Source organism: Neomonachus schauinslandi, chromosome 3 (genome assembly GCF_002201575.2).
Source record: "Neomonachus schauinslandi chromosome 3, ASM220157v2, whole genome shotgun sequence".
NCBI classification, from domain to species: domain Eukaryota; kingdom Metazoa; phylum Chordata; class Mammalia; order Carnivora; family Phocidae; genus Neomonachus; species Neomonachus schauinslandi.
This window is the reverse complement of record NC_058405.1, coordinates 25,649,662-25,662,137: the sequence shown is the minus strand read 5'-3', so window position 1 is coordinate 25,662,137 and position 12,476 is coordinate 25,649,662. Positions and strand designations below refer to the sequence as shown.

The following is a 12,476-nucleotide window of genomic DNA, read 5'->3' as shown; positions in this document are numbered from 1 at the left end:
CATTTAATAAGATATATTTTAATGATTTGTATCTTTCCATGTTATCCTATTGGGTAATTGCCTTATGTGCAAGATACATTACCAGATGTAAATTAACATTTTTAAAAATTTTTGGTAAAATGCTAGCTTTTGGGGAAAATAGAATAAAGATGGGTAGTTCTTTTTTTCATGAAAGACATTTTATTATTATTGTGCTATATAACATATTAGTGAATATACTCGATTGCATTTTCTCAAATGGCCAGTGAGACACAAGATAACATCTTTTCGATTCCTGAAAACCCAATATCATCTATCTTTTGGAGAATCCAGTTTCTTATGATATCTATGAAACTGTCCACAGGGATACCAGTGGTACTTAGCAGTAAGGTACCTTTTGCTAAGTTGTTCTATCATGGGTCCTTGCTCAACGTGTTCTTTTTTTTTTTCTTTTAATCTGGTTTGCAGCACTTGATCATGTGTTTCTTCATTATTATGCAACAGGATCTGGCAAGGGATAGGTTTTGTATGTTCATATGGAACATCCACAGAAGGATGGTAGCATACTATCCTCCTGCCATCAGATATTAAAGCAAGCTCTACTTTGCAATTATAGTCATCTGGAAGAGAAGAATATGTAGATTTATGACAAAGACAATATAAAGCTCCATTTTGAATTTGAAATAAATATTTCCAAATAGTTTTGTTTGATATCGCCCATTTTACTGCTGCTAATGCTATGGTGACTCAAAATGTTTATCAGGTGGTGTGAAAGAAGATGATTCAAAGAGTGGTGGAGGGGGTGAAGGTTGTCAAAAGGCACAAACTTCTAAAATTTGTATCTAGGAATATCTATTTTCATCCCTTGAGAGCCACTCATTGTGAGCCCGCCATCTTACTTCAGTCAAGATGGGTAGTTCTTGATGATCAATAATATGTTTTGGGCAACACTAAAGAAGCAAAACACTTCACTTAACTAAGTCAAAGCTAAGGTAAGGCATAATTTTTATCCATTTAGTGTTTAGAATTTTGAAAAGAGAATGTAATTATTAAGAATTTATGCAAATGATTTGTATCTGGAATATTTGTGAAAATATGGAAGAAAAGTTTTTTGGGACATTAAACTAAGCACTGTCAGTAGTTATAGCTGTTAGTTTTAATAGCTTAAGCATAATGGGACTTGTACTAATCAAAATATTTCATCTTGTATTTTGCATATTCCATTCAGAATTCTTTTGAAAGGATCCATGGAAACATTTCTCTGACCATTTAATGTGTATTTTTTCTAATAATTTATGAAATAAAATAAAAGAATTTCCATATATTAATATGGTAATTTGAACAGCTTTGGTAGCTGAAAAGATAATTCAGGAAATAGAAACTGCAAAAGATAATATTGAATCAGAGAACTGAAATAATTTTCTTCCTTATTTCTACTCTATTTTTTCATAATTAACATAATTGTATAATACAATATAAATATTTGATCAACCTCATTTCTCCAGATGCCTAAGAGTTTTCTTTATTCCAAGTAATAGTGTTTAAGCTCTATCTATAATCTTGGACTGTCTTCTAGCCCCAGTCAAGGTTTCAGATATTCTCTTCTTTGAGAATAAGCCCAACCAAAATCTTGACTGCAAACTCTGATACACACTGCCAGAATTACTCAGATAAACAATTCCTCAGTTGCTGACCCAGAGGGGAAAAAAACCCAAAACTCCGTTGTTTCAAGTTGCTAAGTTGAGAGATAGTTTGTTCTACAGCAATAGATAACTAAGGTACTCTAAACTAGGATATGCTTTTGGAATGTTATTTTCCAGCCACTGATGGCTATTAAAGCTAATTCTAGTATAGTATAAATCTTTAATTATATAGCACATTTAAAGTTTTGCTTTTATCCAATGCAGATTAAACTTTGGCTCAAGAAATTTAAAATTCCTCCTTATTCCATCTTCTGACACTAGTTCTTCTGGACATACATCATTTTGATTGTAAGGCTTGTGAGGATGCAGCTTCCTTCTCATTTGTGGTTACTGCTTTCCTAGCTGATATCGACTAGCTGCACATATTTTCTGAGTAATAATCATCCCAATGCTGTCCTTTTCATGGGATGCATATATGGGTTCATCGTGGGTACCTGCAAAGCTCTCCCGCTGCCCAGTTTGCTGATGGGGGAGACTCGGTGTTGACCCAGCCTCTTCTACCTCTCCAGCTTTCCAACCTCAGCTTCCACCACCAATGGTCCCTATTCCTGGCCTCTTTTTGCAAATTCTTGCCTGTTGAGAATTCTTTATTGAGGATACTATAATACTACTCAACTATATCTACTTTCCACAGTGTTCATTTGATCCACCACAAAATCATATACTTTCGCTCACAATATGTGATATGAGTGGTGGCAACACCAGGGTCAACTTCTCTTCGTGATCTTCCCTCTCTCAGCAATTTCATTTTTTCCTTCTCTGAAATGAACAAGAGCAGCTTTAATGTCTTTTACCCACACTGACATAAAACGGGAAAATAAATGTTTGCTTATGGTTCTTATGGGCACCCTTATTTTTCCCAAATAATTTTCCTGGAAGATCCCTTCTATTTGTTGTCAGGAAGACAACAATGAAACACTCTCCTTACTGCTGTATTGGGGGAGAGAGTAACATTTCAAGGAAACATAGTACCCCTAAAATGTTGATGACAGTGCCTCCTCCATCCTCCCCTTCTGAAATGAGTGGGGACTTAATCCTCCACGTCCTCACCAATACTTACTATTTTGCTTTAAAAAAATATATACCATCCTAGTGTGTGTGAAGTAGTATCTCATTGTGGTTTTGAATTCCATTTGCTTAATGACTAATAAGATTGAGCATTTTTCCATGTACTTCATCGACTTTGTATACTTTCTTCAGAGAAGTGTCTATTCAACACCTTTGCACATTTTTAAATTGGGTTGTTCAGCTTTTTTGTTGTTGAGCTGCAAGAGTTTGTTATACATTCTGGATACTACACTCTTCTCAGATATATGATTTGCAATATTTTCTTTCATTCTATAGGTTATCTTTTTACTTCCTTAGCTAATGTCCTTGATGCACGAGTCTTTCATTATATGAATCCCACTTTTTCTATTTTTCTTTTGTTGCCTGTGTTTTGGATATCACATGTAAAAATTTCATTGCCAAATGCAAGGTCATTAAGATTTACTCCTGTGTTTTCTCTAAGAAGTTTAGAACTTCTGGTATAATTTTGAATAGCAGTGGTGAAATAGCATTCTATCTTTTTTTCCTAAACTTTGTAAGAAATCTTTCAGTCTTTACCCATTGACTATGCTGTTAGCTGTGGGCTTTTCATAAAATAATGTCATCATCATTATCTTGACCATAAAGTTGTGTAATTTATGGACTTAATCTGTAGCTATGGTAAAGAAGCAGGGACTAGGCTGGGGACTACGCTTAGCAGTGGGTTTGGTCTCAGGAATGTCAATCACAATGTGTGACAAACTCATGTTCAATATGGATAACTGGAATGCACTAAGGGATTCTATGTAATCATCCTGAAGATAAAGAGTAAAAGAATAGATGTATCTAAAGAGTACTGATGTTCATGGATTTTGGCCATTGCCTTTGCAACATGGCTTTTTAAATTAATGGCCATGTCATAGACCCCTTAATAAATACAGTCTATCCCTTATTTGTGAATTCCATATTTGTGTATTTGCCTACTCACTATGATATTTATTTGTAACCCCCAAATCAATATTCATTGTGCTTTGACAGTCATTTGCAGACATACACAGAACATGAACAATTTGTATCACTTGATGTAGATATTCCCAGCTGAGGTCAAACAAGGCTAAGCTCTGCCTTTTTCTTTTAGCTCTCACAGAGATGACCAAAAAATGGAGTTGATATGGAGGAGTTCAGTGTAATGCAAGAAGCTTTGGCTCTGTGGACAGTTGGATGGAGTTTGAAAAACAACTCTGTCACCTCTTAGCAGGGTGGTCTCAAGCAAGTTACTTACTTCTGAATCTCATTTTTCCTTTCTTAAAAAAAAATGGACTTTGTGAGGATGCGTTGTTTTATGAGTTAAGATTATAATATTTGGAATATGCATATATATGTATACATATGTACATATTTCCCAGAAGCAATAGTTCAATATTCGCTAATTCACTGTTCGTGGTGATTTTATAGAACTATACTACCACAAATAATAAAAATCAGTTGTCTTTGTTTAATGCATACTCAGTAAATGAACGGCTACTATACATTAGGTTGGTATCCCTTTCAAAGGGGTTCTGATACTTGGGGGCACCTGGGTCACTCAGTCAGTTAAGCATCTGACTCTTGATCTCAGCTCAGGTCTTGATCTCAGGGTCATGAGTTCAAGCCCTGCTGGGCGTAGAGCCTACTTAAAAAAAAAAAAAGTTCTGAAACTCAGTAAAATTTGAAGAAACAGTTAACATTATTGGATTAAGATGCTATATTTAGGGTAGAAAACAAATTACATGTGAACATGAGAAAATTAGAGAAAATCAAATATAAATCCTAGCTTTGGGGAATAATGGATATATACATTACCTAGATTATACTGTTAATTGTCTAGTTTTATACATATGTCAAAACATATAAACGTACACATTTTAAATTTATAGTTCAATAGCACTGTTGATAAAAAGCAATCACAAAGCAAAGAGAAAAGTAGAAGAAAAAATGGCAAGATTGGGAACACATTGAAAGCAAGATGGAATTAATTTCAAGTAACTGGTTGACAAGAGAATTCAAAACCGTATTTATAATGATGAATTATACTACTTTGTTCTCATGTTTACATAAAGACCTTCTACTTCACCTCCCAGAATGGAGCAATACCCTAGTAATACTTTCTGACAACACTCACCAGTGTGCTCACTTGTGGACTCTTCACAGAAGTAGAGTGACAGATTTGGTTGATAAAAATGATGAGAATATGATAGCAATTCTACAATGAATGTGCTTTTTTAAAAGACAATAGCGCAATGCTCTTCTTCTTAACCATCAGTGAGTTATCCTACCTGCTTGATCATTAATGGTGCTTGTTGATGATGACAAAAATAAGGTGGTTTTCCTATTCATTTTCTGCCATCAGGTAGTGAGGTAACTTCAACAGGCTCTCCTCTTCCTTTTCCATTTCTATTTCCAAACTTTTCAAATATGCATGACTAGGAAGTAAATGTCATTATGATTTCAACCCTAGGTTTGGTCAAAACATAGAAGGCTATACTGTTTGCTCCAATTTAGAATTCAGTAAGGGTAAAGATATGAAAAATTGGACAACAAACGTCACACTGAACCTCCATGGACTGTGAATGGACAATGTTTCCTGGACTGTAAATTGTAAATGGCAACTGGGATGACTGGAAAACAGAGTTAGATCACTCAAACCAAAATAATGCCTTGTTTTGTTTTGTTTTGTTTAAACACAGAATTTATTTTTTAATGACCCAATGTGGTCTGTTTTCCTCTTTAACCTTCTCTTCTGTCCTTGCTGACATAGCTCCAGTTTTGTTTAAAATTTCATCATTAATGACCATGTGTTCAGGGAATGACACCTCTATAGCTTAAAGGATACAATATAAATTTTTTCAGGACAACAGTGATTATCTTATTCCCTTGCTATTTTTTTGTTTGTTCCAGCAGAAGTGGCCCAATTCTGGTTAATGAGAACTGAAAGAAAGTCTTCGGGAAGTCACTAAGAAATTTCTTATTTCCTTGCTAATAAAAAGTGCTACACACTAGAAATATTTCTCTTCTCTCTTTTTTGGCGGGGTATTTTCATATTTTTACTGTTTATGCCCGGAATAGACATGCCAAAATACTAAAGACATAATCTGTCAACATGCTGAGAATCACACAGCAAAATATTGAAGAAATGAGTTGCAGAGATGTTGCTTCTCTTAATTATCCCACCTTGAACTGACCCTATTTCCATACAACTTGTTATTTGAGATAATGACCATTTTTGGGGGGGGGGGTAACCTACTTTTTAGTTGGTCTTAAGTAATTTTTAATCTTTACAATTATAACTGTGGATGACTGAATGAGTCTACTATCGTGGTGAATCATCTGTCTACCTGAAAAGCATTTGATTTGTATCCAGGCATATATGCCTATTGACAAAAAATAAAAAAGGGAAATAACTGCAAATGAGTAATGTGAAATTGAATTAGCCTGCAAAACATGCAGACTATGCAAAAAGTAGAGAAATAGAACATTTAGGTAAAGTTTTGAAACTTCTTCAATGATAAATGATCTATAAGATATTATCAGCTTTTGGATAACAATTCATAAGTTAGTATCTTGAGGAATTATCCAAACCTAAGAAGTGGAATATGGAAAACAATAATTTGAGCCCCCTTTTTGGGAAGACTTTAACTTGAAGAATTACATGAATTATTGAAGGAAAACAGGGTCTGATGATGTAATTGTTGTAGATATTGAGTAGTCATATTTTCTAAATCAAATTCAAAATATGTTCATTAGTTTATTCATTTAAAATACATGTGGTGGGGCGCCTGGGTGGCTCAGTTGGTTAAGCGACTGCCTTCCGCTCAGGTCATGATCCTGGAGTCCCGGGATCGAGTCCCACATCGGGCTCCCTGCTCAGCGGGGGGTCTGCTTCTCCCTCTGACCCTCCTCCCTCTCATGCTGTCTCTCATTCTCTCTCTTGCAAATAAATAAAATCTTAAAAATAAAATAAAATAAAATAAAATAAAATAAAATAAAATAAAATATATGTGGTGTAAGCCATGCTCCCGATGCCCCACTCTGCTCCTCTCACTAGGCCCAGTGGCCTGCGCCCACCATGGCCACCATTCAGCAGCTGGTAGGAAGATGGCGCTTAGTGGAAAGCAAAGGCTTTGACGAATACATGAAGGAAGTAGGAGCGGGAATGGCTCTGCGCAAAGTGGGTGAAATGGCCAAATCAGATTGTATCATCTCTTCTGACGGCAAAAACCTCACCATAAAAACTGAGAGCACTTTGCAAACAACACAGTTTTCACATAACCTGGGAGAGAAGTTTGAAGAAACTACAGCTGATGGCAGAAAAACTGAGACTGTCTGCAACTTCACAGACAGCGCATTGGTTCAACGTCAAGATTGGGCTGGGAAAGAAAGCACAATCACAAGAAAATTGGAAAATGGGAAATTAGTGGTGGAATGCATCATGAATAATGTCACCTGTACTCGGGTCTATGAAAAAGTAGAGTAAAAATTCCATCATCATTGTAGACAGGAATTAGCTGTGAGGATGAACAAGCTCAGTTCAATGAGCAAATCTCCATACTGCTTTTTTTTCATTACTGTGTTCAATTATCTTTATCACAAACATTTTACATGCATCTATTTCAAAGTGTTGATTTAATTAGTAAATTATTTGTTTGTGCTAAAACAAACTGTGGGTTTTTCATAAAATTAATGGTTAGTAAATAACCTTTGGTTATTAAATAAATTTGTTAGTAAATAAATTTTGGTTAGTAAATAAATTTGTGCTAAAAAAAATAAATAAAATAAAATATATGTGGTGTATCCTCAGTGTCTAATTCATCCTCTTTGCAGGGGCATTAAAAAATAACACAACAAGAGAACAAATTTGATTTTATACATATTTTTTTTCGATTGAAATTGAAAGGGCCTGACAATTCTTGTTTGTCCTGTGGGCACAGTAAAATCTCCCAAAATATAAAGCTGAATATATAATTGAAGTCCCCAAATTTATAATCAAATAAGGAACATGGAGGAAAGTTAGGGAAGAAAGACATATCTCTGCCTCAATGAACTTAATTTTTAAAATATTTTTCTGGATATATTTGACTTAGGAACTGAGTGTATAATCCTTTCCTCAATATGTTCTAATTCTTGTTTCTTTTTAAAGATCTCTGAATTTCTTTCAAATTGAATATTTGTTTCTATTCAAAAATACTTTTCTACTCCTTTTTAAATGTTTGGTTATGTAAGACGTAAAATTAATATTATTATAACTCAGATTACAAACTTTCTGTGTAGGATCATTTTGACATTAAAAACATTTGACACATTGTATAATTTATTCTGCAATGGTATTTCTTAATTAGTTAATTGGCTTGTATGACTTCTAATCTTAATCTATATGACTTTTGAATCTAATTCATAAATATTTTATTAAATTCATTAACATTTAAGCCATTTAACAATAATAGCTCTTGATTAATTTTCTCTTCAGATAGGATTTTTTTGTAATCTTTTTCAGTTCAAAAAAGGAAAGGGATGAACTGCTAGTTTACTTACTTTTTAAAATTTAATTTAGAATATTAAGTTTATAGAACTTTGATCTTCAGATTTTTCTAGTTCTATCACACTACTTGTTAGAGTGAAAGAGGTTAATAATTTGTCCAATCGTGTTGAAAATTATACATATTACCCATAGACAAACACACACAATGGACAAAGTTTCAGGTATGAAAGATGAATAAATTCTAGAGATCTGCTATACAACACTGTAAAAAAAGTACACCCCATTTTATTTCTTGGTTTTTGTTTGTTTGTTGTTTTTAAAGATTTATATACTTATTTGAGAGAGAGAGAGCATGAGTGGGAGGGACAGAGGGAGAAGGAGGGAGAATCAGACTCCTCACTCAGCGTGGAGCCCAATGTGGGGCTCGATCTCATGACCCTGAGATCACAACCTGAGCCAAAAACAAGAGTCCAACACTTAACCAGTTGCACCACACAAGCACCTATCTTATTTCTATTATATACACCTGAGGAAAAAATTCCCCAAACGTTATAGTTCATGATGATAAAAAGACAACTACAAACAGAACAAAACAAAACTAATTCATGTTTTCACCTAAATATTCAATATTGCTGGATGAAAATCACCCAAGATTAATTTACATTACCATAAAATTATGACTTCAAGCCTCAACCATTCATTTAACACTCCCCAGCAGTTCTATATTACTTCCCTTGCAAATCAGGATACGATGCCAGAATTTACTGTTGTACAGCTCCATGTGTTCCCATTTTCTTTCAGTTCTCTAAATGGAATTTAGTGAAGAACTCCTTTTTACTCCTGTTTTTATCAAAGTACAGTCTGTTCTTTTTGTGCTCTGGGAATCAGGTCCTGTTTGATCTTCTCAAGGATTAATTCCTAAATTATCACTTTGATATCCTGTTTGTAACAACTCTTCTAAACTACTGTATAATTCATATTCAGATATCATCCCCCATATATAAAAACACCCTCCTGGTCCCATTCCCCCATCACAGCTACCACCTAATTTTTCTCCTTCCTTTCACAGAAAATCTGACCAAAAAACTTTCTGAAGTTTTATCTTCTACTCTATCACCTCCTGATTATCTTGTCAATCTTCTGTTATCCTCAACTAAAACAGATCTTTTCAAAATTCGTAATGAGTATTAACTTTTTTGTAAGCTAATTGAAAGTTCTATTCTTAGAACACTTTTACTTTGACTTTCCTGACACCACTCTCCTGGTTTAATTTATGTCTCAATTGGCTCTTAATTTGCCCAATTATTTGTGTCTTTTTTTATTCCACCTCTATTATTCTGCAATAACCCTAACCTCTGTTCTGTTCTCTGCTCTATCTACAGTTTCTCTTTGAGTGATAGCAAGGTAACATGTGAACCCAGAAGTTTAACAAACATCTGGATAAACACACACACACACACACACACACACACAATCTTCCCTAAGATTCAGATTAACCTAATTGACTCTCTACAGGACATCTACAATTGTATGTTGCGTGTTTTTGTCAATAAGTATTATTTTATATTATAAAGTCTGATAATTCTGTTATCTGAAAACAAAAGTGATAGCTCATTAAAAGTGAAGGGCGCAGAGTGTCATTCCTTCTTCTTCTTTTCTTTTCTTTTTTTTTTTTTTTAAGATTTTATTTATTTGAGAGAGAGCACGAGCAGGGGACAAGGGTAGAGGGAGAGGGAGAAGCAGACTCCATGCTGAGTGGGGAGCCCAGTGCAGGACTCCATCCCAGCACCTTGAGATCTTGACCTAAGCCAAAGGCAGATGCTTAACCGACTGAGCCACCCACATGCCCCCTTCTTCTGTTTTCTGTTTCCCACTGCTGGTAATTTATTTTATTGTGAGTATAATCATAATCCCATTGTTTATTATAAGAGGGCTACATTCTCTTCTCCAGACACACCCAGACCTCTTATCTGTAGGCATTTGTGCATGTAATTTTTGTTTAGCCTAAAAAGCTGCTTCACAAGCACTCACAACCTACATATTTCAGCAGAAATATCTGTGCTAAGGAAAATCTTCCACTGATAACTTTAACTAAAGTTATTATTTCTTCAGCCTGTTTACTTCCTACATAGCATACATAGCATTTATTGCTATGGTATTTAAATTTTTCATTTTAAATGGTTTATTGCCTATTTCCATCCTTAGAACATACGCTTGATGGGCATATTTCCTATGAGACAGATTTATAAACTGGAAAAGAGATAATTCTCACATCATTTTATTTTCTTTATGAAACTATCATTTTTATTTTATGTACTCCTTTGCCTCCTGTATCTTTTAGCTAAGCTGCTCTGCCCTCGCCCTGACCTTTTGATAACTCTCTTTAAAGACCAAATGGAATTTCCACATGCATTTCCACAGGCATTCTGCAATGAGAATGTTCAGATCACTACTCATTATTATATTACTGGACATTTGAAATATAATTTCTTCCCATTGCTCTGTCACAGAATATGAAGAGCAGAGTACCATGTACCAGTTACCAATCACAGGAGTGTAGAGCACTGTGTGCCAGTTCTCAATCCCAGGGGAGGAAGCTCTTCTACCCATTGCATCACGGTATGAGAGTTTTCAAGGAAGACACACCACAGTCAAGCACAGAATGGAGTAACACTTCACTAACATAGAGAAGAGGCACAGCAATATCAGTTTCAGCAGTGTGTGCAGGTCCTCTATGACCAGTGGGTCTCTCCTGGCTGCTGAAGGCAAAGGAATTTGCCCAATGCTCTCTTTCATACGGTAGTGGAAGGAACCAGCAGCAGAGTTGGCCAGATGCCATATGATGCACACACTTTAAGCGGAAACAAAAGAACACTCATTGAGCCTAGAAAAGGGAAAGATATTCCCATACAAGGCAACAAGCTTGGCACAGGGTATTTGAACTCATTTCTTGGTAAGGGTGTGTTCTAGGCCTGAGACCCATTCTTATATGGCCAAGTGGAGGCTGAAAGGCTGTGCTCATGAGATTGCCTTTCCCAACAGAATGGAATTAACATTTTACCCAGAAGTCATACTTGATTTTTTTTTCCTCTTCCTTCTGACCTAATTAGGCATCCTACCTTGTTATTTTAAGATCACACTGCCATTTTTTCCTTCCAGTTATGATTTCAATAGCTAAGTGTAAGTTATTCACTGTCATTCAACTGCACAATTGTAATAGCCTTATAATTGGCTAATTGTATCCCATCCACTTCTCTATAAATCATCCACATTTTAATCAGAACTATCTTTATGAAATAAAACTTTTACAATTTTCTTACCCAGTTTGCAGTTGACTCATGAAATTTAAAACAAAACAAAATGTTCTCAGTCATTGCTTGGAGTCAACCAACCCAACTAAGATCCACTTGATTCCTTTCTACCCAACACTGGAAATTGTTACTCAGTAGATCTGGTTTTGCACCAGGGACTCTGTAATTCTAGACATTATCCCAAGTGATTTTGACAATCTCCCAGTTTGGGCAACAGCTGTTCTAGACAAGATCAGTTCCCAAAACCCTTTTGGAATTCTTTCTCCTGACTCCTCCACTTATAATATGTTTTTTATATAAATATACATATTTTTCAAAACAGCTCAAATTTTACCTTATTCAAATGTTTTTAAAGTAAAACCTTCACGGGACGCCTGGGTGGCTCAGTCGGTTAAGCGTCTGCCTTCGGCTCAGGTCATGATCCCAGGGTCCTGGGGTCGAGTCCCACATCGGGCTCCTTGCTCAGCCAGGAGCCTGCTTCTCCCTCTGCCTGCTGCCCCCGCTGTTCATGCTCTCTCTCCTCTCTCTGACAAATAAATAAATCTTAAAAAATAAATAAATAAAATAAAATAAAATAAAACCTTCACTTAAAAAATCAATCTCAACTTTTTCATCTTTCCATTGTATGTTATTTCTAATTACATTTTAGATCTTATTAGTTTGTCAAATAACTGACATAATTTATAGATACACTTCTGCATAAGTAATCATCTACATGGTAGGGGCATGTTTTCTCATTGTCATCGAGGAAAGCATATCTTTATGTTTCTGCTGATATTTTTCATTATAACTTCTTCTGTTTTGTTTTACACTTAATATTAGATTATACTCATTAACTATGTAACATGAAAATTTTGTTTACCTTGATATGGTTCTACTTTGTGCCTCATACACAATGTGCAAAAAATACAATAAGATTCAGGGGATGCCTGGGTGGCTCAG

At 35.1% G+C, this 12,476-nt stretch overlaps 2 protein-coding genes across 2 annotated transcripts; one reads left to right on the top strand and one right to left on the bottom strand.

Moving 5' to 3' along the window:
* Positions 1-288: 288 nt before the first annotated feature.
* LOC110587676 (39S ribosomal protein L42, mitochondrial-like) lies at positions 289-5,084 on the bottom strand. Its single transcript, XM_044913432.1, has 2 exons — positions 5,024-5,084; positions 289-716 (listed from the first exon to the last, which is right to left on the bottom strand). Exons 1-2 carry the CDS (start codon positions 5,082-5,084, stop codon positions 289-291), a joined length of 489 nt encoding a protein of 162 aa, XP_044769367.1.
* A 1,729-nt stretch (positions 5,085-6,813) lies between these two features.
* On the top strand, positions 6,814-7,284 carry LOC110587753 (fatty acid-binding protein 5-like). Its single transcript, XM_044913149.1, has one exon. The coding sequence runs from the start codon at positions 6,814-6,816 to the stop codon at positions 7,219-7,221; it is 408 nt and encodes a 135-aa protein (XP_044769084.1). The 3' UTR covers positions 7,222-7,284.
* Positions 7,285-12,476: the final 5,192 nt, after the last annotated feature.